At 41.2% G+C, this 21,980-nt stretch overlaps 1 protein-coding gene across 1 annotated transcript in view; it reads right to left on the bottom strand.

Moving 5' to 3' along the window:
- Nucleotides 1-13,972, bottom strand: part of LOC134290296 (uncharacterized) — a 58,454-nt gene extending 44,482 nt beyond the window's left edge. The window contains exons 1-3 of the mRNA XM_062857396.1: nt 13,648-13,972; nt 11,287-12,035; nt 5,585-9,073 (exon numbers count right to left, since the gene is read on the bottom strand). Of these exons, the coding sequence (XP_062713380.1) occupies nt 5,585-9,073; nt 11,287-12,035; nt 13,648-13,972 (4,563 nt within the window). The remainder of the gene's footprint in view (nt 1-5,584; nt 9,074-11,286; nt 12,036-13,647) is intronic.
- Between the last annotated feature and the right edge of the window lie 8,008 nt (nt 13,973-21,980).

Here is a 21,980-nt window from a genome sequence, read left to right as displayed (position 1 = left end):
CGGCAAGGGTGCTGTTGCACATTCGCCTTCTAACCGTCTAACGCGGCAGACGAAGGAAAGAATACGTTTCATCGATTGCTCGGCGGTGATGGCAGAGGCAGCAAAATCCACAGAAAGATCAGCGACATACGAATTTGCGAGTTGCGTCGCTGTCCTCGGGGCTCGGTCCTTTCGCCGATTGATTGGCGGTGGCGCATTGATGATAGCATCAGGAACATCCAGGGCAACAAGCGGCGGGCCAATTTTCGACGGCGTTCAGCATTCAGCACGGAGGAATCCAACACGCATTGCGTGGCATGACAAATTCATGTCATTTTTTGTCTAAAATCTTTCAATATTCAATCGGTTCTTTTCAGGACCATAGAAAATTATTCATCAAGAGTTGTGAATCAGATAATTATTTCATTCCATCATGGATCGGTAAAAGTGTGGTGCAACCGAAAAGTGAAAGATTGAATGCTTGGTGGCCCCGCAAGAATGATGATGCCGGCCACTAATGGTTCCATCCGGAATTTATCAACCCTATCCGAACCATTTTTCGTGAAACATCGATAAATTATAACGTTGTTCGAGTTAAAATGATCTTAACCTTACAATATTTTGATTACTTTATTCGTTAAATGGAAATTTTCTCATTTCTCGGTTGATTAACCGTTTCAAGCGTCTGGTGCATGCGGGGCGGGTCATGCAAATAAAATATACTGAAAAGCCAGCCGAATGGGAGGAGCTTCATCTGCTAATCTAGGGCATAAAAGCTGCTCCCTCTAATTTCTTTCGTCATTTTCGTTGGATCAGTCAAGCAGGGTGGATGTCACCTCCACACCTGAGCACTACCCATCGGCGACTCTCGGCTATCGTGCTGATAGCGTCATGAATCTTATCCACGGCAGAAAGCGGCCTACCAATTTTCGGTGGCATCCTGCAGGATTAGCACGGAGAAAACCAACACGCATTGCGTGGCAAGGCGGTTTCATGCCATTTTCTTCCTGAAATCGTTACTTTATCAAACGGTCCTTATCAGGATCACCAAAAAATGATTCTTCAAGAGTTGTAAATCAGATAATTTTACTCCATCAATCGAGAAAAGTGTGGTTCACCCGAAAAATGAATGATTGAATTCCGGCCACTAATGGTTCCACCCAGCAACGCATTACCCTATCAGAACTATTTTCCGTAAAACATTGTTTAACTCTAACAATTTTCGAATTAAAATGATCTAAATCATCCAATATTTTGTTTACTTTAACGCTTAATGAAATTTTTTTCCATTTCTGGGTTGATTAATCGTTTGAAGCGTCTGAAGCAGGCGGGGCGGGCCATGCAAATGAAATATTCTGGAAAGCCAGCCGAATGGGAGGAGCTGCGTCTGCTAATCTAGGGGTATAAAAGCTGTTCCCTCTGATTTCTTTCTGGATTCCGCCAGACTGAAAAAAATGTCGAATGTCGGGTTAAAGTCGGGTCAATTTTTATCGAATGTTGGGCCACTGTTGGACCAACATCGATCAACTATTGGGTCTATGTTAGGTTTGGTGGCTTAAATCAAAATAGGTGAATGATAGGTTGATGTCGGGTTTGACGTCATCAACTATGGTAAAAGCTTTAAACCTACAACACCACAAATTTATGCTTCCTAGCTGGGGCTCAATTGAATGATGTGCCTTGACTGAGGCTGGAGCTGAAAATTAGTAAAAGCTCGAGATCAGTCTTACCCAACCAATCACAATCAAGCATAGTTCTGTGAGGCGACACGACGAAACTTATATAAGTGGTGCACACACTCATTTCGATCATTTCATCGGCACACACAGCAGCGGACGGACAGCACCGAGCGGCAGCAAGATCCCAAAAAAGATCCGCTTCAACGGATGAGCAAGCGGGTGGCACCGCCCTCTGTCCAATGAAGCCTCGATTCTTTTCGGATCCATCGGCAGTGGAGGCAGTAGCGGAAGCAAGATCCAAAGAAAAATCCGCCTCGGCAAACGAAAATTCGATTGGCGTCACTTTTTGTTTGCCGGGGCCCCGATTCTTTCATGGATTGTCGGTGGCAGCAGCAGCAAGATCCCAAAAAAGATCCGCTTCAACGGATGAGCAAGCGGGTGGCACCGCCCTCTGTCCAATGAAGCCTCGATTCTTTTCGGATCCATCGGCAGTAGAGGCAGCAGCGGAAGCAACATCCAAAGAAAAATCCGCCTCGGAAAACGAAAATTCGATTGGCGTCACTTTTCGTTTGCCGGGGCCCCGATTCTTTCATGGATTGCCGGCGGCAGCAGCAGCGAGATCCCAAAAAAGATCCGCTTCAACGGATGAGCAAGCGGGTGGCACCGCCCTCTGTCCAATGAAGCCTCGATTCTTTTCGGATCCATCGGCAGTGGAGGCAGTAGCGGAAGCAACATCCAAAGAAAAATCCGCCTCGGCAAACGAAAATTCGATTGGCGTCACTTTTCGTTTGCCGGGGCCCCGATTCTTTCATGGATTGCCGGCGGCAGCAGCAGCGAGATCCCAAAAAAGATCCGCTTCAACGGATGAGCAAGCGGGTGGCACCGCCCTCTGTCCAATGAAGCCTCGATTCTTTTCGGATCCATCGGCAGTGGAGGCAGCAGCGGAAGCAACATCCAAAGAAAAATCCGCCTCGGCAAACGAAAATTCGATTGGCGTCACTTTTTGTTTGCCGGGGCCCCGATTCTTTCATGGATTGTCGGTGGCAGCAGCAGCAAGATCCCAAAAAAGATCCGCTTCAACGGATGAGCAAGCGGGTGGCACCGCCCTCTGTCCAATGAAGCCTCGATTCTTTTCGGATCAATCGGTGGTGGCGGCATGGGTGGCAATGAGTTATACCAAAATGGTTCTTTTAAGGGCCCCAAAGCTTCCGAAAGAGTTATTTGGAGCATTATTCAATTATTTCTAAAAATTCAACTAATTCTAATTTTTATAGTTTAGTTTATCGATAAAGTTTAATTTTTATACTAAATATACACCGCTGTATATTTGGTATTTGAAATTCCAAATTTACTGTCAATGTCATTCCAATCGAGTAGGATACCTGTCAAATGCGCTTTAAGGTTGAAGGATTCGTCATTGACATAATCGTCATTATTGAAAGTTCGAAAGCAGTTTTCTCATTCTAAACTGAAATTTCTGCAGTGACAATAAGTTCACTGTACTCCAATCTTCAGCCGCAATACAGTGAATACATTTTCACTGCGGAAATTTCAGCTTTGTACGAGAAAACTGCTTTCGAATTTTCAATGATGACGATTATTTCAATGACGAATCCTTCAACTTTAAAGGCATTGCTCGGCAGCATCATCGTCATGATACGGGAATCATCATTACCAGCAACAATCGCCAGATTTCGAGTCTTTAGCATATAGTGATTTTACTCTGGCCGTTATTTTTGCTGAATAGATACACGTTTACTTCATCTGTGAGCCCCAAATTCTTTATTATGCGTTAAAAATTAGTCCTACGTCAACATTGCGGTTATGTCTCAGACATTACACACTCCTAGTTTTTCTTCTAGATAATCATTTACAATTTTATCCGATGATTTGCTTGTAAAAAGTACTCCAGGAATTCCTTCCGATTTTCCCCGTTCTTTTTTCGAAAGTCTTCAAGATAAAATTAAAGGATTATTTCTAAATCTTCCAAATATTCGGTCGAAATTTTTTTTGAAAATCCGTCAGAAATTACACAAAGTTTTTTTTAAGAAATTCGTTCATAAGTTGTTACAGAAATTCCTCCATGAACTTCTTCTTAAATTCTTCCATGAACTTCTTCAGAAATTCTTCCATGAACTTCTTCAGAAATTCTTCCATGAACTTCTTCAGAAATTCCAACGGAGATCCAGAAATTGGACACAGATTTTTTAAGAAAAATGCAAAGATTGTTTCCCAAATTCTTCTAAAAATGCTTTCACAAATTCTTTCAGGGATGCCATCAGCAATTTCTCTATATATTCAACCAGATTTTTTCCTGTTGAAAAGTACTTCCGAAAGTTGTTTAGATTTTTTTATGTTGATTTATGAATTCCTTATAGCAGCCATTCCATAGAAAAACGATATACTGCATCTCCGATTGTCGTGAAACTTGGTGGGCTTGTAGTTCTTCGGAAATAATTAGACCCGTATTTTTTTATTTCGTCACTAGGGTGACCATTTTTCATATAGGGTGGTCCAAAAAATCAAGCTTCAAGTTTTCAGGAAAAATACGTTACAGAGGGCTTAAATGTAAAGAGTTTTATAAAATATGCTAACATATTAGTTTTTTCACGTTTTCATAGTCTCGGGACCAAAGAGGTACCCTGGTATTATATTTTTATCAGAAAATTCAGCAAATTTGGCGTAACATATCAAAAAATCAGAAATGTATGTTGTTTTGTTTTTGAGATATGTTTTTTTGAATATAGAGAGTCATATATTTTAGTACTAGCTACTCTAAAATTGCTTGAAATTGCAAATTCTCATAAAACTATGCATAGTATTGCTTTTTAAAGTGATTCCTGATGGTTTTGGTATCCATAATATTATAAGGAATCAAAATATAATCAAATTGAAAAATGTGTCTTGTATGGGAAAGTTTGACCTTTTATTTTCAAAAAATCATATCTCAAAAACTAAAACTAGGGGTGGGTAATGTCTGAGACATAACCGCAAGCTTGACGTAGGACAACTTTTAGCGTGTAATAAACTTTTTTGAAGCTTCTACCCTATCTGGTGAATGCGCAGCTATCTAGCAACAGCAAGGGTGTCTGGACATCATTTCCGTTACGGTCGAGGATCTTGACTTCCGTGTTTGTGCGTACGAACATGGCAGATTTGAAAGAAAATTCTCAGTTGTTAATAGTTGTTTAAGTGATGATTAAACGCTGAGCTGAGAGGCAGGCTCCGTTTCAGTTTGGATTTCTGCCAAGAAGAACAAAAAGAAGTAGAAAAAGAAGTAGAGAAGAAATAGAAGAAGTGTCAAGAACAGGAATGAAAATATTTGGATCTGGAATTCTCCAATAACTCTTGTGGACTATTTTTGGTGGTCCTGAAAAGGACCGTTTGGTGTTTGGTGGTTCTGATGTTCCTGGGAAGGTTCTTGTGCTACCGATGATTGTTAGCGACCAGGTGTTGTTTGTGGTGAGCATTTGCTGTGTATCGTATCGAATAACGTTGCATTCCGGGCTCCGGTTTCTTGAGCGTAGCGATGTATTTCCTGTAGATTAGATGTTTGATAGTTCGGGCACTTCTACTGCGAGCACAGACAAAATTGGACGGTGATAAGAAAAATAAGAGCAATAGCGTCTACACTCTGCGCTAATGTTTTTAATGAAGGTTAAATCAATACACGAACCACCTAGTGTGGTTGCTTCGTTATGAGGATTAGCTAATGTTAAATTTAAATGCTTCTTCATGAAGTTAAGGAAATCAAAATTTTCTTGTTTGGAAACGTCAATATTAAAGTCTCCAGTGACAACCATTGGTGTGTCCAGTCTAACATATCTGAACAATTTCCGCGTCATGAACAACTTCGTATTTCTTATGGTTGTTCCTGGTGAAATGTAAACCGACATTAGAAGTACTTCGGTTCCCATAACATTAACCTTTGCTGCACATATGTCTCCATAGTTGATCACTTCGGCAAACGTCTCGTCTCGATCCTCACCGAGTTGCTTGATGGGATGCGGAACAGCCACGGTTGATGCCGTTTCCTTCTGATAGATCGCGACTCCAGCCGCTCTCATACCCATTCGCTTGCACTGGGTGATGCGCTTATATCCATCAATCTCTATTGGAGAGGTAGCATCCATCCAGGTTTCATTCAGAGCGAGAAATTCTACGCTTGAAAGGATTCGATCAGTCGCTATGTCCTGCGCGTGAGCGTTCAAACTCTGTACATTGAGGCTCATCAATGTGCATGCAGAGCCGCTGTTTTCAACTACTTCACTCAGTTCATCTCCTAGTGTACGCAGTCGGTGATTACTCAAACGCAACAACTCGTTCCTTAAATCCACCATCTTTGGTGAGTTGCTACCCTTAGCATGATGAAATTTAAACGAGTTTGCGGAGTTCGTCAAGTAAAGGCCTTGAAGCGTCGTAACACGTGACAAGCCAACGTACACCAATTGCTGATCTTGACTCTTGTCATAATCATACACGACCTCGGAGAAAGTGCCACCTTGCGACTTATGAACTGTTAACGCACAGGCACTAACCACCGGAAACTGTATGCGTTTGCATTTAATGATGCTGCTTAGCTTTATGTTACCTGAACGCTTTGCAATAGGAGTCCAATCGGGTTGCAGAATTCCTGGCCTTGAATAGACAGTTGGTCGCGATTTGATCCTCAACGCAGCACCTATCGTCTCGTTGTCGTACTTGAACCATAGTTTCACAACTGAGCCGTCTTCATCCTTTTCAATATATTTCAGCTCACCTATCGCACCATTCACTACGCCATCTTCTACATCAACGTTGGTTGTAATCATGTATGGCATACCAACGGAAAGGCGTAGCAAATACGGTAACCCACCGGTTTCCACGACGCTCATCTTGTAGAGCTTGATGCGAGAGCTTGCCAGTTGACCAGCGTCCTTGTATCCCGCAAAAACGTCATCCGCTATACAGTCCAGAGCATCCTGATTATGCAGTACTTCGTTGTTGTATGCTTCAACATCCGCATTCCGATGATAAAGCCTTATTGCTCCTGGTGCGTTTTGTTTACACCACTCTACAGTACGGAACCGACTTTCAATCAGTTTGGTCTCCTCAGCAGTCATTTGCTGGCCATTACCAATCTTAGTGAGTATACTGGAGAACTCTACATCTGTCTGCCGCATAACCTTAATAAGCGGTAAGAAATCCAATGCTTGCCAAAGAACAGCACCGTGAAAAGAATTACCTGTAGGCTTGTAAACAGGCCTTGCATTGACGGGTGGCAATTGTCGCAAGTCTCCACAGAATACGATGTTAATTCCGCCAAATGGATCATCATAATTGCCACTAATGTCCTGAAGACGCGCATGAATGGTGTTGAGAATATCCGCACCAATCATACTAACTTCATCGATTATGACCGCCTTAATGTTTGCAAAAGCATTGCGGTACAACTGCAGCATCTCAAAGCTGAGTTTCGAATTGGCTCGCCTTGACATAGTAATCCGAAACGCTGAATGAACGGTTGTTCCTCCTATAGCAACGGCTGCTTTTCCGGTGGAAGCACACGCCACAAAGGCGTTCTTCTGCGCGTTGTGGGCTTGACTGTAGCGATTTATCGTCTCCATTAAAATGCGCAGAGTGAATGTTTTACCGCACCCTGCAGGTCCAGTAAAGAAAATCTGCATCGGCTTGCTGCTTTCATCGTAACTGTGCAAACTGTGGATCATTTGCAGGATGAGGTCGCGCTGCTCAGCATTGGTTGTCCTCACCATTGCACAGTAATCTTCTTTCGACATGACATTAGTACGTTGCCTGATGACAGCATTCAGTGCTCCTGTGGGCAAATGTTCAATATCGTCGTTGTTGGGCTCCATGATGATCGTTCGCACAAATTCATTATTCTTCTCTGTAGCGGCATTCTCCTGCTCACCAACCTCTTCGTTCTCACAAGTACGAAGGTATTCCTCTACAGTCTGTTCCAAGTTCAGCTCGCAGTCATATTCCCTTCGTTTTCTCAAGAGATCTGCCTCGTTCATATCATAAAGCTGAAGAAACTTGTTGCCATCCAGAATGTCGCAGACTTCGCTTCTGAATGGCCAAAACAAAAGTACCGATTCACGCTTGTACTCAGCCAACTCGTTCATGCTGTAGCCACGCCATCTCAATATTCGTGGAACATTCCGGATAGTGTAGGTGTTAGTACCTCTTCTTTGAGTGTACCGTGCTGCGAAGTCAGCTAAACACACATCTTCTAAGCCATCGCGCTCTTCGTATTTCTGGATAATGTTCTTGGTCCACACATCAGTCGAATCCTCATCGATTTCCTCTTCATCCATCTGCCTGTACTGTTTCCTAGATCTTATCCTTTCATGAGGCCACATCGTTGGCAAGAATTGAACTTTCCTGCTGGCTTCAGACATAGGCAATCGCAGAAGTACCCATGCAGCTTCCTGGGCACACATCTCCACAGAGTTCAGCATTTTCAAACTAACCTTCTTCAGCAAAGCCGTGTAATCTTGGTCCGGATACTGCTCTTGCAGAGCGATAAGCTCTCGATGCAATCCACTTATACCGCGGTTGGACTTGTTGACATAGTCAACCAAGTAACACGCACATGAGTACACGTCGAGGATGAACTGCAAATCCATGTTAGAACGAAGCTTTTGAGCAATCCATGGGTTGAAAGGATTCGTCCATAGCTCATTCATCACTCGCTTCAGGAAGATCGTTGGTCGCTTAATCGAAGAACGCAGAACATCAAGGTAGTACTCGTATGTACATTTACAGTCGTCTAGAAACTCCTCTAACGTGTCAAATGCCTTGGTTTCCAAAATTTGTCTCATTTCCGAGGCACGCTTCCTCAATCGATCACGGCGACTATCATCAGCGGTGAGAGGAATCAGTGTTCGCTCTTCGTTCATTGGCCAGTACGGTATGTTAAACCTGCAACGCTTTTCATTACGTTTGTAGCAAGTACGCGTGTGGTCATGAATCTGCTTCTTGATCGTTTCCGGCAAATGCACAGCGCTGATGGAACTAACTTTCCTAATAAGTTCCATTGTAGCAGGCATATCTTCAGAAACAGTTTCGTTAGGATCGTTTGCGAGCCAAAGCATGATATGTGCATGTGGGCTGCCGCGATGCTGAAACTCGATGCGCTTGAAGGAGTCCACGACGTAATGCTTTCCCAACGGGCTGAACCTTGGTGAAGAAAGGATCGTCATGAGAACATCGACAAGCTTGTTGAAGTACAAGCAGCACGTGACGGCATCGTCATTGACCAGCGTTGCTCGCTGTAGAGCACTCAGCTCCTGCAGCGGGTCCGTTAAATCAATGCCGTTATACTCACTGGAGAGTTTGTGTAGCTGCTTCAACAAAAGAGGCCATTGAGTTTCACTGGCGCTCAGAGTCAGGAACATTGTTGGCTTCCCCAACTGTCGTATCATGGCGAAAAGGTCCTGTTTCCTTTGATACCAATATTGCACTGAATTTGGTATCGACTAGGGATGTAGTACCGGTAGTACCGGTACCGAAAATACCGGTATTACCGACCAATTTTTGGTACCGAAATACCGGTACTGACTGTACTCTGGTACCGGTACTTTCGGTACCGTAAAATCTCTCCCGAAGTGCTAAAATCCTGTCATTAGTATAGCCAATATGCAATGGAAACAAAGGAAAACATTTAAAACCAAGTACTTTGACAAACAAACATTTTATATATGCAACTTTTCTGTAAACCCAGGATATCATAGGAATGATTGGTTTAATGAATGTTGAATTTTGGAAATAGATTTACTAGCTTAGAATAAAACTTGTTAGATAAGGGTTTCTTGTTATTTCTAAAGTTTTTAGAATTCGTTGATAGCATCATCAAGGGAAAAATCAGTTATTTTTTTTTTGTCTTCACCTTGCAGGTATCTGTCTATCTGGTTTTGGTACATGTAGGGTTGTTCCTGTTAAATTTTAAACTGACCAAGATACTGCCTGTGAAACTGCGCAGAAGCTAAACAATAGCTCCAAAAACAATTTCATACTACTCATTTCTTTCTATAATTTTGTCTATCCATATATATTTTGTTTAATTCAATATTTTCTGATTAGCTTTTATGTCATCTCTGAAAACCGAAATTCACAAATGCCTGATAAATTGTTGATTTCTGTGCAAATAGATTATTCTTCATTTTATAGACTGTTTCAGGAATTATAAATACACTTTGTTTATTAAATTAAATTAACTTTTCTAATGATTTTTACCCACTTCTTTCAGCGTATAGGGTAGAAGCTTCAGTTTTGGCCAGCCCGGAGTTTTGGCCATAGTGCAGTATTCAGCCTGTTACGATCTAAATCGGCATAAATTATTTTTTTATTAGTAGATTCTAATGTAATATGATGATTAAAGCTGTGAAAACCATACATTTTGATTAAAAACTAGAAGAAAAAAAAAATTTTCCTTAAAAAATCAGCTCCCATATGTCTATTTTGGCCAGGATGCTTCTAATTTGGCCACTCCCATAAGAAATACACGTGATTGGCCAAATTAGAAACCAAAGTTGAGAATATGGCCAAAACTGCGGCAATGCTTCTATTTTGGCCAGTGACACTTTTAATACAAAAATCAAGTATTAGCTTGATTTCTGCATTTTTCTTATAAAGTATAGATATAAATCTTTCATTTGACGCATTGGTTGTTTCCATTGGATTATTAGTTAGTTTTATAAAAATTATTTATCTTAGACTGGCCAAAACCGATGCCCGCACCCTAGCATATTATACTCCATATTTTTATATTTTCTTTCAATTGACTTGATATTTTGAAAAACAGCCGAGTTCTTCAACAAATAACTTAATTTTTCATATTTGCATTTGCGCAAAGGTGGTTTTTAATGAATTCAGCATTTTTTATCACTAAATACCAAAAATTATCTAATTTTTTATCACTTTCGCTTTCTTAACAAGTTGTCTAAGGAATGCCTTGATAAAAATTTGGGAAAAATCGATATAGGCATTTCCACAACATTTTTTCGGAGATCAAGTTTCCTATTTTTTAAGGTTTTCTACGGAACATAAGAACTTGTCATACCATAAAAACGAATGCAGTAAGCAGTAATTAAGACATTTGTTTGCTTAACGTTTGTTGCTATTGGTGTTGTTGAGAAATTTGAAACAAAAAAAATTGTATTGACAAGGCCCGTAATGGTGGTTTTTGATAAAATATTCCAGTAAAAATTACTCTTGCCAATCGAGAAATATCTTTTATTATCGAACAGAATTTTTTATTGTGTTTGGATATCAAATAATTTATCTGTGAGATTTTTTTCGTTTCCATTATGCTACATTTTTAACCACTTTGTGCAACTTCAAATTTCAATCATCTAGTTTACAGAGCCCTATTTTTTTTTTTACTTTTACCAGAAAAATCAACAAATTTGGTATTATTTACTTCGTTAGCATGTTTAATATAAGAGCTAGAAGAAACTTTTTTGGATATTGTGCTCAAATTTAAATGGCAGTTAATCGTTAGTGTATTTATAATTTCTGAAACAGTCTATAGTGAAAAAAATCTCAGTACCGGTATTTTACCGGTACTACCGGTACTGTAAGCCCCAGTACCGAAATACCGGTACTCACCAAAAGTGGTCGGTACTGCGACCCCTAGTATCGACTTCATAAACGACAGGTTCCGTTCCATAAGACCTTCCACGAAAGCTCGGTCGTTGAGCTGTCCTCGCGTTATGTTCGCGGTTCCCACGCTTTTGAAGACATGCTGTAACCCTTCGGTAACTCGAAGACGCAGAATCTTCATAGCCATGTACAGCAAATGGTTGGGCTTGGCTCCTCGCCTATCACTCCGTCTCAGCTCACTGGTAGCCTTCATGAAAGGCGTGACGTGAGTCCCAGCCTTGAATTTTCTGGGGTGTCCAAGATAAATATCCGGAAAGGAAAGCTCCTCGGCATCATCATCGTAAACGATGGAAACTGGTCTCCTGTTTTGAGCTGGGGCGATTTCCAAACACTTATCCTCATTCCACATAAGTGTCTGTTGTTGACCAGCAAACATCTCCACATCATTGGTTTCCTCGATGATATCCAGCTGGATCGCGTCTCCATCCCGCGATGAACCAGGTTGAGGCTCAGAAGCAATAGCGCTCAATCGTTCCTGGTTAAAACTTACCCCCTCCCGTCTATACAAAGGAGTGGTAACAAGATATTCCAACCAAGCTTTCACCACAGACTTTTTGACGAATCCAGACAAGTAATTTGATTTATGAATAAGGTGCTTTTTAATGCACACGTTAAAAGCATAATCATCTTCAAGCTCGCGTGGAAGTGCCCTAACCATCTCATCTACATCTACTGGAACATTGATCACCTGACCAATGATCGTGTAACTGCCTAAAATTTCGGATAACATTTTATATAATCGAATAAAATGAGAAAATGTATATGTCAATCATACCTTGCGCTTGGCGCAGGCGACGAATCTGCATAAATGGCAGTCGTGGTGAAATAAGCCTTTCACTAATTGGGTCCAGCGGTGGAAGGCCCAAAGGATAAGGTGGATATTTGAACCCATTCGATGTTGACAAATTGGGTACAGCACCACGTTGCAAACTGCTGCGACAAGTCTGGCATACTTTGAATTCATTGACCGATTCAAAATGATTTCCCTCTATCAACACTCTCCCTGCAGCTTCGGTGATTGACTTTAGATCATTGATGAACCACAGCCTATCACATACGCTGCACGGTATACCAAATTCATTTTCAGTGAACCGTTTGTGGAACTCTCGATCAGCTTTATCGAATTTTGGTTCTTCTTGAATTGGTATAGATATGTCAATTCCTGTAAACATTAATTGATTCATTATGCGCACCATTTAGTAATGATAATACCAATAGTTTACTCACCCTGACCAAAGTGATCAGGAATTAGAACAGACTCGTTCTGCTCAGAACGAAATGGAACAAGTTCTGTGAAATGAGATTGAAAATAATGATTAAATGTTTGCCAAATCATTAATGCTTTTGGTAAAATGTGTCTGGCTTGGTGTCTGGCATAAATTATTTGAAATATTCTTGAGAAGAAAAATACACAAAATATTGTATACGTCAAAAAATGCTTTCTGTTGACAAATATGATCTTAGTTTTATAGGGGTATTCCTAAAGTAGTGTATATTAAGTATCGTCAATCAATAAACATAGGTTTCGTTGTGGAATTAATGTGGTGACAGGTAAACTTGAAAATCTTCACAACAATAATATGCATACAACAGTCAATAAGCACTTACCTTGGGATCGAAATTGTTCAACATGGGCTTCCCCATCTACATGAATAGATGGAGCGATTCCTAGGAAAAATGAGGAAAATCTTTAACTTACTATACACTTGCCATTGAATAATGTTTGGATTACAAAGATTATACAACGTTCACATTTCGAGCTCAACGTGTTAACGTCAACCGTCGAGTCCCCCATGAGTGCTACAGATTTTCAATTTACGAATTTGTCGCTAAACTCTACCACATTAAGCACAAAAGTAAAAAGTAGTGGAATTGGAGTGCTTTAATCATTGGCATAAACATCAATACGTGAAAGCTTTCCCACGATAAGCTATTCAAATCGATATATTTCATATCAAACCCTGTACATTGTACCGAATCGTAAAAAGTCAGTAAGTAAAAAAAAAGCACGTAACCGAAGAAACAAGCCGAGTTTCAATGGAAAAATAAAACCAACTAAGTATTATGAATTGAAGAATGGTATTATTTAACAACACTTGCTCACTTAAAAAGATTAGATACATGCACTTTTAATGCTTTCAGTCAGCTATCTGCTATTTTTGAAAGTACGACACTAGATAACAAACTAGCTTGCAGCAGTAATGCACAGCAGAAAACTTTTCCTGACAGCTGCACCGGGATCATACTATGCTAACGACTTAATGCTTGCGTGATACAAGTTGCATGACCGCGAATGCACTTTGAAAATGATAATTTTACTCACCGCTATATGAAACCGCACCATTTGGCAATGTACCGTTGACTGGGACTGCTACAAATCTCACCGGATCAGTGCTCCTGCCCGGAAGAGGTTCCAGCACAAAATTGAGCACCGGCTCAAGATTGGCAGCCGCAGTCGTACCGGCATTGACACCGGGCCCGACACCAACGCCGATAGTTTCCCGCGCATTTTTCCGCCGCTGCCTGTACTGCCTCATGCGTTCCGCATTCGTCACAGCAGGCCTCGGCGAGACTCCTTCGATTTCCTGCTCTTCACGCTTCCGCTTGCGGAAGTTCGCAAGATATTTTGCTTCCAAACGGCGCGGCATCCTTTCAGCAACGAACGGAATGTACTCACTATCACCTGTCACACAACAACCGGCACAACGAAACACTTCCTCGGAAGAACCACCTTCGGCGACTGAAGAGTCAAAATGGACAAAAGTCCATGCGAGATTCCGACTTTTATATCCTCAAAATACATAACCAAGATACGTTGGCAAATTTGGAATGGGCGGAGCTATGCATGGAGTAAAGTTGTAATGTAAACCATTTCGCTGAGCGTATTCATAAGTTATTCTAGTCAAAGTCGCAAGCTACCATGATTTCTAAATCGATGAAGGAAAATTATCCGATTCGCAACTCTTGAGCAATTAGTTTCGGTGGTCCTGAAAAGGACCGTTTAATGGACGATTTTAGGAAGGAAACGACATGAATTCACCATGCCGTGTTGGTTCTCCCCGCCGTCGGAAACTGATTGCTGCCGTAGATTTACTTCTTGCCTGGTGAGATTCCTGGCCGAGCAGAGATTTGTCGCTGTGTTAGTGTGTGCTGCTGCCGGGCTGGAGGCGCCACGAACCTCCTTGTCTGATCCAACGAAAATGACGCAAGAATGTTAGAATTACAACCATGTTTCACACAAAACGGTCTAGATATGATAATGTATCGATGACTTCCTTATACCATTAGCGGCCAGCTTGATCACTGTGTCAGAGCCATTTCACCAGGCATATTTTCAGCTTTCGATTGCACCACGTTTTTGCCGATCTATGGAATGAAACCTTTGAGGAATCAGGATGATTTAAGAAAGAAAATTACATGAATTCACAATTTTGCACAATGCATGTTGGTTTTCTCCGCGTCAAATGCTGGGCCACCGAAGACTGATCCACTGTTTGCTGCCGTGAATAAAATTAATAGCCGACCTCACTCTTGCTGAAAAACGACGATGTCTTTTACTTTTTGGGTGCAACACTATTCTCGATCGAATCCAATTCTCTTTTGGAAAGATTTTCGGTGGTCCTGAAAAGGACCGTTTATATTATGGATGATTTTGATGAATTCACCACGCCACGCAATGCGTGTTGGTTTTCTCCATGCTGAATGCTGGAAGCCGTCGTAAACTGGCCTGCCGCTTGCTTCCTTGGATGAAATGTCCCGCCGAGCCGAGCCGTCGCTGGGTTGGTCTGTGCTGCTGTCGTACTGGAGGCGCCACCAACCTCTTTGACTGATCCAACGAAAATGACGAAAGAAAACCGAGGACAAAGCTTTTATACCCCTAGATTAGCAGGCGAAGCTCCTCCCATTTGGGTGGCTTTACAGTTTATTTCGTTTGCATGCCCCGCCCGCTTGTACCCAGACGCTTCAAACCATTAAGCAACCGAGAAATGAGTAAATTTCCATTGAAAGGATTAAATTAAATTATCAAAATATTAAATGGTTTGGATCATTGTAATTCGAAAAATGTTAGAATTAAACCATGCTTCACACAAAACGGCCCGGATAGGATAATGCGTTGATGAACTCTGTATACCATTAGCAGCCAGCTTCATCACTGTGTCAGAGCCATTTTGCCATTTCACCAAGCATATTTTCACTTTTCGATTGCACCACGTTTTTGCCGATCTATGGAATGAAACCTTTGAGGAATCAGGATGATTTAAGAAAGAAAATTAAATGAATTAGCAATTTCACACAAAGCATGTTGGTTTTCTCCGCGCTAAATGCTGGGCCACCGAAAACTGATCCACTGCTTGCTGCCGTGAATAAAATTAATAGCCGACTTCTTGCTGAGAAACGACGATGTCTTTTACTTTTTGGGTGCAACACTATTCTCGATCGAATCCAATTCTCTTTTGGAAAGATTTTCGGTGGTCCTGAAAAGGACCGTTCTGGACGATTTAGATGAATTCACCATGCCACGCAATGCGTGTTGGTTTTCTCCATGCTGAATGCTGGAAGCAGTCGTAAACTGGCCCGCCGCTTGCTGCCTTGGATGAAATTTCCAGCCGAGCCGAGCCGTCGCTGGGTTGGTCTGTGCTGCTGTCGTACTGGAGGCGCCACCAACCTCTTTGACTGATCCAACGAAAATGACGAAAGAAAACCGGGGACAAAGCATTTATACCCCCAGATTAGCAGGTCAAGCTCCTCCCATTTGGCTGGCTTTCCAGTTTATTTCGTTTGCATGCTCCGCCCGCTTGCACCCAGACGCTTCAAACCATTAAGCAACCGAGAAATGAGCCAATTTTCATTGAGCAATGTTTCTAATTTGGAAAATTCGATGTAGAATTCCAGGTGGAATCATTAGTGGCCGGCTTTTTCATTGTTGCTGAGCCATCAAGCATTCAATATTTCACTTTTCTGTTGCACAACGCTTTTCCAGATCGATGGGATTAAACCTTCAAGGAATCTGGACGATTTAAGAAAGAAAATTACATGAATTCACCATTTCACGCATGCGTGTTGGGTTTCTCCGCGGTGAATGCTGGATACCATCGAAAATTGCCTCGTAGCTTGCTTCCGTGGATAAGATTGAGTGACCGTCTCCGCTGTTGCCAAGCAACGAGTATTCACTCTTTTACTGTTTGGTTCCACAACACTTTTCTCGACTGATGGATGAAAATAATCCGATTTCTAACTCTTGATGAATCATTTTCGGTGGCCCTGATAAGGACCGTTTGTTCATGAATTCACCATGTCACGCGATGTGTGTTGGTTTTCTCTGCGCTAAATACTGGACCGCCGAAAACTGACCCACTGCTTGCTGCCGTGGATAAAATTAATGGTGGGCTTCACTTCTTCTGAGAAGCCGAGCTGTCTTTCACTTTGGATTGCACTAAGCTTTTCTCGATCGATGGCGGTCCAACTCTTAAGGGAAGATTTTATGTGGTCCTGAAAAGGACCGTTTAAATTCTGGACGATTTTGATGAATTCACCATGCCACGCAATACGTGTTGGTTTTCTCCATGCTGAATGCTGGAAGCCGTCGTATAGTGGCCCGCCGCTTGCTGCCTTGGATGAAATTTCCAGCCGAGCCGAGCCGTCGCTGGGTTGGTGTGTGCTGCTGTCGTAGTGGAGGTGCCACTAACCTCCTTGACTGATCCAACGAAAATGACGAAAGAAAACCGAGGACAAAGCTTTTATACCCCTAGATTAGCAGGCGAAGCTCCTCCCATTTGGGTGGCTTTACAGTTTATTTCGTTTGCATGCCCCGCCCGCTTGCACCCAGACGCTTCAAACCATTAAGCAACCGAGAAATGAGTAAATTTCCATTGAAAGGATTAAATTAAATTATCAAAATATTAAATGGTTTGGATCATTGTAATTCGAAAAATGTTAGAATTAAACCATGCTTCACACAAAACGGCCCGGATAGGATAATGCGTTGATGAACTCTGTATACCATTAGCAGCCAGCTTCATCACTGTGTCAGAGCCATTTTGCCATTTCACCAAGCATATTTTCACTTTTCGATTGCACCACGTTTTTGCCGATCTATGGAATGAAACCTTTGAGGAATCAGGATGATTTAAGAAAGAAAATTTAATGAATTAGCAATTTCACACAAAGCATGTTGGTTTTCTCCGCGCTAAATGCTGGGTCACCGAAAACTGATCCACTGCTTGCTGCCGTGAATAAAATTAATAGCCGACCTCACTCTTGCTGAGAAACGACGATGTCTTTTACTTTTTGGGTGCAACACTATTCTCGATCGAATCCAATTCTCTTTTGGAAAGATTTTCGGTGGTCCTGAAAAGGACCGTTCTGGACGATTTAGATGAATTCACCATGCCACGCAATGCGTGTTGGTTTTCTCCATGCTGAATGCTGGAAGCAGTCGTAAACTGGCCCGCCGCTTGCTGCCTTGGATGAAATTTCCAGCCGAGCCGAGCCGTCGCTGGGTTGGTCTGTGCTGCTGCCGTACTGGAGGCGCCACCAACCTCTTTGACTGATCCAACGAAAATGACGAAAGAAAACCGGGGAAAAAGCATTTATACCCCTAGATTAGCAGGTCAAGCTCCTCCCATTTGGCTGGCTTTCCAGTTTATTTCGTTTGCATGCCCCGCCCACTTGCACCCAGACGCTTCAAACCATTAAGCAACCGAGAAATGAGCCAATTTTCATTCAGCAATGTTTCTAATTTGGAAAATTCGATGTAGAATTCCAGGTGGAATCATTAGTGGCCGGCTTTATCATTGTTGCTGAGCCATCAAGCATTCAATATTTCACTTTTTTGTTGCACAACGCTTTTCCAGATCGATGGGATTAAACCTTCAAGGAATCTGGACGATTTAAGAAAGAAAATTACATGAATTCACCATTTCACGCATGCGTGTTGGGTTTCTCCGCGGTGAATGCTGGATACCATCGAAAATTGCCTCGTAGCTTGCTTCCGTGGATAAGATTGAGTGACCGTCTCCGCTGTTGCCAAGCAACGAGTATTCACTCTTTTACTGTTTGGTTCCACAACACTTTTCTCGACTGATGGATGAAAATAATCCGATTTCTAACTCTTGATGAATCATTTTCGGTGGCCCTGATAAGGACCGTTTGTTCATGAATTCACCATGTCACGCGATGTGTGTTGGTTTTCTCTGCGCTAAATACTGGACCGCCGAAAACTGACCCACTGCTTGCTGCCGTGGATAAAATTAATGGTGGGCTCACTTCTTCTGAGAAGCCGAGCTGTTGATTGATTGATTTGTCTTTATTAGAGAGACTTTCAAAGCCGAGCTGTCTTTCACTTTGGATTGCACTAAGCTTTTCTCGATCGATGGTGGTCCAACTCTTCAGGGAAGATTTTATGTGGTCCTGAAAAGGACCGTTTATATTATGGACGATTTTGATGAATTCACCATGCCACGCAATACGTGTTGGTTTTCTCCATGCTGAATGCTGGAAGCCGTCGTATAGTGGCCCGCCGCTTGCTGCCTTGGATGAAATTTCTAGCCGAGCCGAGCCGTCGCTGGGTTGGTGTGTGCTGCTGTCGTAGTGGAGGCGCCACTCACCTCCTTGACTGATCCAACGAAAATGACGAAAGAAAACCGAGGACAAAGCTTTTATACCCCTAGATTAGCAGGCGAAGCTCCTCCCATTTGGGTGGCTTTCCAGTTTATTTCATTTGCATGCCCCGCCCGCGTGTACCCCAACGCTTTAAACGAATAACCAACCCAGAAATGAGTAAATTGTCAATGAACGGATAAAGTAACCAAAATATTGAATTGAGTAGATCATTGTAATTCGAAAAATGTTAGAATTAAACAATGTTTCACACAAAATGGCCTTAATAGGAAAAAGCGTTGCAAAATTCCAGGTGGAATCATTAGTGACTGGCTTCATCAATGTTGCTGATTAATGGCATTCAATTTTTTTCACTTTTTGGTTGCACTGCAGTTTTCTCGATCGATGAAGAAACATTTTTCGATTCGTAACTCTTGTGGAATTAGTTTCGGTGGTCCTGAAAAGGACCGGGACGAATGTTGGGCAATTAATTCAAATTATTTCTCCACGCAATGCAATGCGAGTGGGTTTTCTCCGCCACCGAAACATTGCCGCTTGCTGCCGTGAACGGATTTCCAATGCCACTCGCCTTTGGCACTGGAAGTCCAAAGCCGAGGCACTCGCCAGCTCTTCCTCCGATGCTGGTCGAAATGGAACTGACGAACAGCTATCGCATGATCGCATTCCTTCCTGCACCAAAGTTGCCCATCACGATGCGCACCAATCAGAGAGCGTTGGTGGACTGAACGAGAAATTTTGTCCGCTACCCATATTTATAGATTTCAGCGTTTGCAATGTCAAACTTTAAAACAATTTTTCAACTATTTATCAATGATTTTCAGGTTCACCGAATGTTCCAAATGGAACGCGGGAGTTTCATCTTTCGTATAACGGGATTCTTTTATCATTTCGTTAAGTAGGGACGATACTGTGAGCGTTTGAAATCTTTCACTCAAACGTAACGCTCTCGGTATCATAAATTTTGAAATGACACCAGGTATAGAAAACAGAGACGTAGTCCTACGTCAAAAAACATACATTTCTGATTTTTTGATATGTTACGCCAAATTTCCTGAATTTTCTGATAAAAATATAAAACCAGGATACCTCTTTGGTCCCGAGACCATGAAAACGTGAAAAAACTAATATATTTGCATATTTTATGGTACTTTTTACATTTTAGCCCCTTTAACGTGTTTTTCCTGAAAACTCCAATTCAATAGCTTTCAAACAAAAAAAGAAGTTTAAAATCGGTCAAATGATTCAAAAGTTACGAATTTTTGAAAATTTTTAGTTTTGAAAAACCTTAATTTTTTGGACCACCCTATATGAAAATGTGTCACCCTAATGACGAAATAAAAAAATACGGGTCTAATTATTTCCGAAGAACTACAAGCCCACCTAGTTTCACGACAATCGGAGATGCACTATATCGTTTTTCTATGGAATGGCTGATAGGATTTATTTGTAAATTTCTTAGACGTATTTTCCAGATTTTTTTCACAGATTATTAAAACATATCTTCCAAGGATACATTCCAAAGATCCAAGGAAAATTTTCCTCACGATCGCTTCAGACATTCGTAAGAAATCTTAGAGTATATTCAGAAAATTTGCACATATTTTATGAGAACATCTTGCAGAAATTCGTTTAGAAATTACTTCAAGAATTTCTTCAGAGATTCAATGTTTTTATCAAAAAGTTTCACAATTTATGAGTGGATTGAACTACAGCCGGTTTCATACAATTCGTCGGCCACAAAAAAATACAACGTATTTAGTGTTCCCACAAAGAACATAATTTTCGAGATTAACGATTGAACCGATCGTATAGCGCGTCATTGAGACTCTGACAAAAATATGATCACGAAGAAATGCTAATGACAATAATCTCCTTCCAAAATTCACTCCTGAATTTTATCAGAAAGTTTTTTTTCGGGGATTGCTTCGAAAACTCCACTAGGGGATTCTCCAAAAAATCTAGAAAATATTCCGAAGTTCACTTAGGGATTCTCTTAGAAATTTATCCAGGATTTAAGAATTCCTGAAATCCACTAAAGGTTAACCGATTTTTATGGAAATTTTTCCGAGAATTCCACCAGAAACACGCACGTTTTTTATTTTCAAAATTTTTTCCCATACATCCAATTGGAAGTTGTCTTCAGAAATTTATCTAAATATTTCTTAAGAAATTCCACTAGGGATCCCTGCTGTTATTTCATCAGCAATTCGTAAAATTTTTCCAAAAATTTTTCGAGGTATTGCTTTAGAAAACATTTCTTGGATTTCTCCAGAAATTCTTCTAGAGAGTTTATTTAAGGTGGAACATTAAGAAATCCCATTGAAATTTTTCATACAAACTTTAGAGGCACAAATCTGACGAACGAAGCATCGAACCAAGCCGCACTTGTTTATTCTGGCTTTGCGCACTTGCAAAAGAGGCAGCTTTTCCTAATGGAGCGCATTTGTTTACGGATTTTCAAGATTGGTGCTCATAAAAACGTGAGTAAGAGTACAAGTCGGCTGTTGTGGCAGCAATATTTGTATTATCCTTCCAGAACTGATTCATGGATTGCTTTCGAAATTCCTCCAGGAATTATCCTTCAAAATCTTCCAAAGATTCTTACAGAAATTTCCCCAGTGGCTTCTACAGAAACATTTCAATTGATTTTTTTTATGAAAATTTTCAGGCAAAATTCCTTTCGGAAGTTGTTACGAGATACTTTTCATCCATTTGAGGAAGTTACGTATTCTCGGAAGATTTTTTCTATTAGTCGTGTTTTTTTTTTAACTATTGAACTTAAAATTGGCGTAATATCTTTCCCAACTAAGCTGGATTATACGACCAAGTGTCAAGCGTGTCCAGCAGTTAATACCACAAACTCCTCCGTCCTGACGAAGAGAACAAACCTGCCCTTAATAACCAACGTCACTCTATATTGGAAATTCCTTAAGCATTTTATTTTCTTATAAATTGCTTCAGCAATTCTTTTTATAATTTTTATTTTATCTGTAAATTTGTAAATTTTCAGAAATTTAACCAGCGTTTTCTTCGGTA

The sequence above is a fragment of the Aedes albopictus genome, chromosome 3, assembly GCF_035046485.1.
Source record: "Aedes albopictus strain Foshan chromosome 3, AalbF5, whole genome shotgun sequence".
In the NCBI taxonomy this organism is placed as follows: Eukaryota; Metazoa; Arthropoda; class Insecta; order Diptera; family Culicidae; genus Aedes; species Aedes albopictus.
The sequence above is the reverse complement of the archived record's forward strand: the minus strand, read 5'-3'. Positions and strand labels throughout refer to the sequence as shown.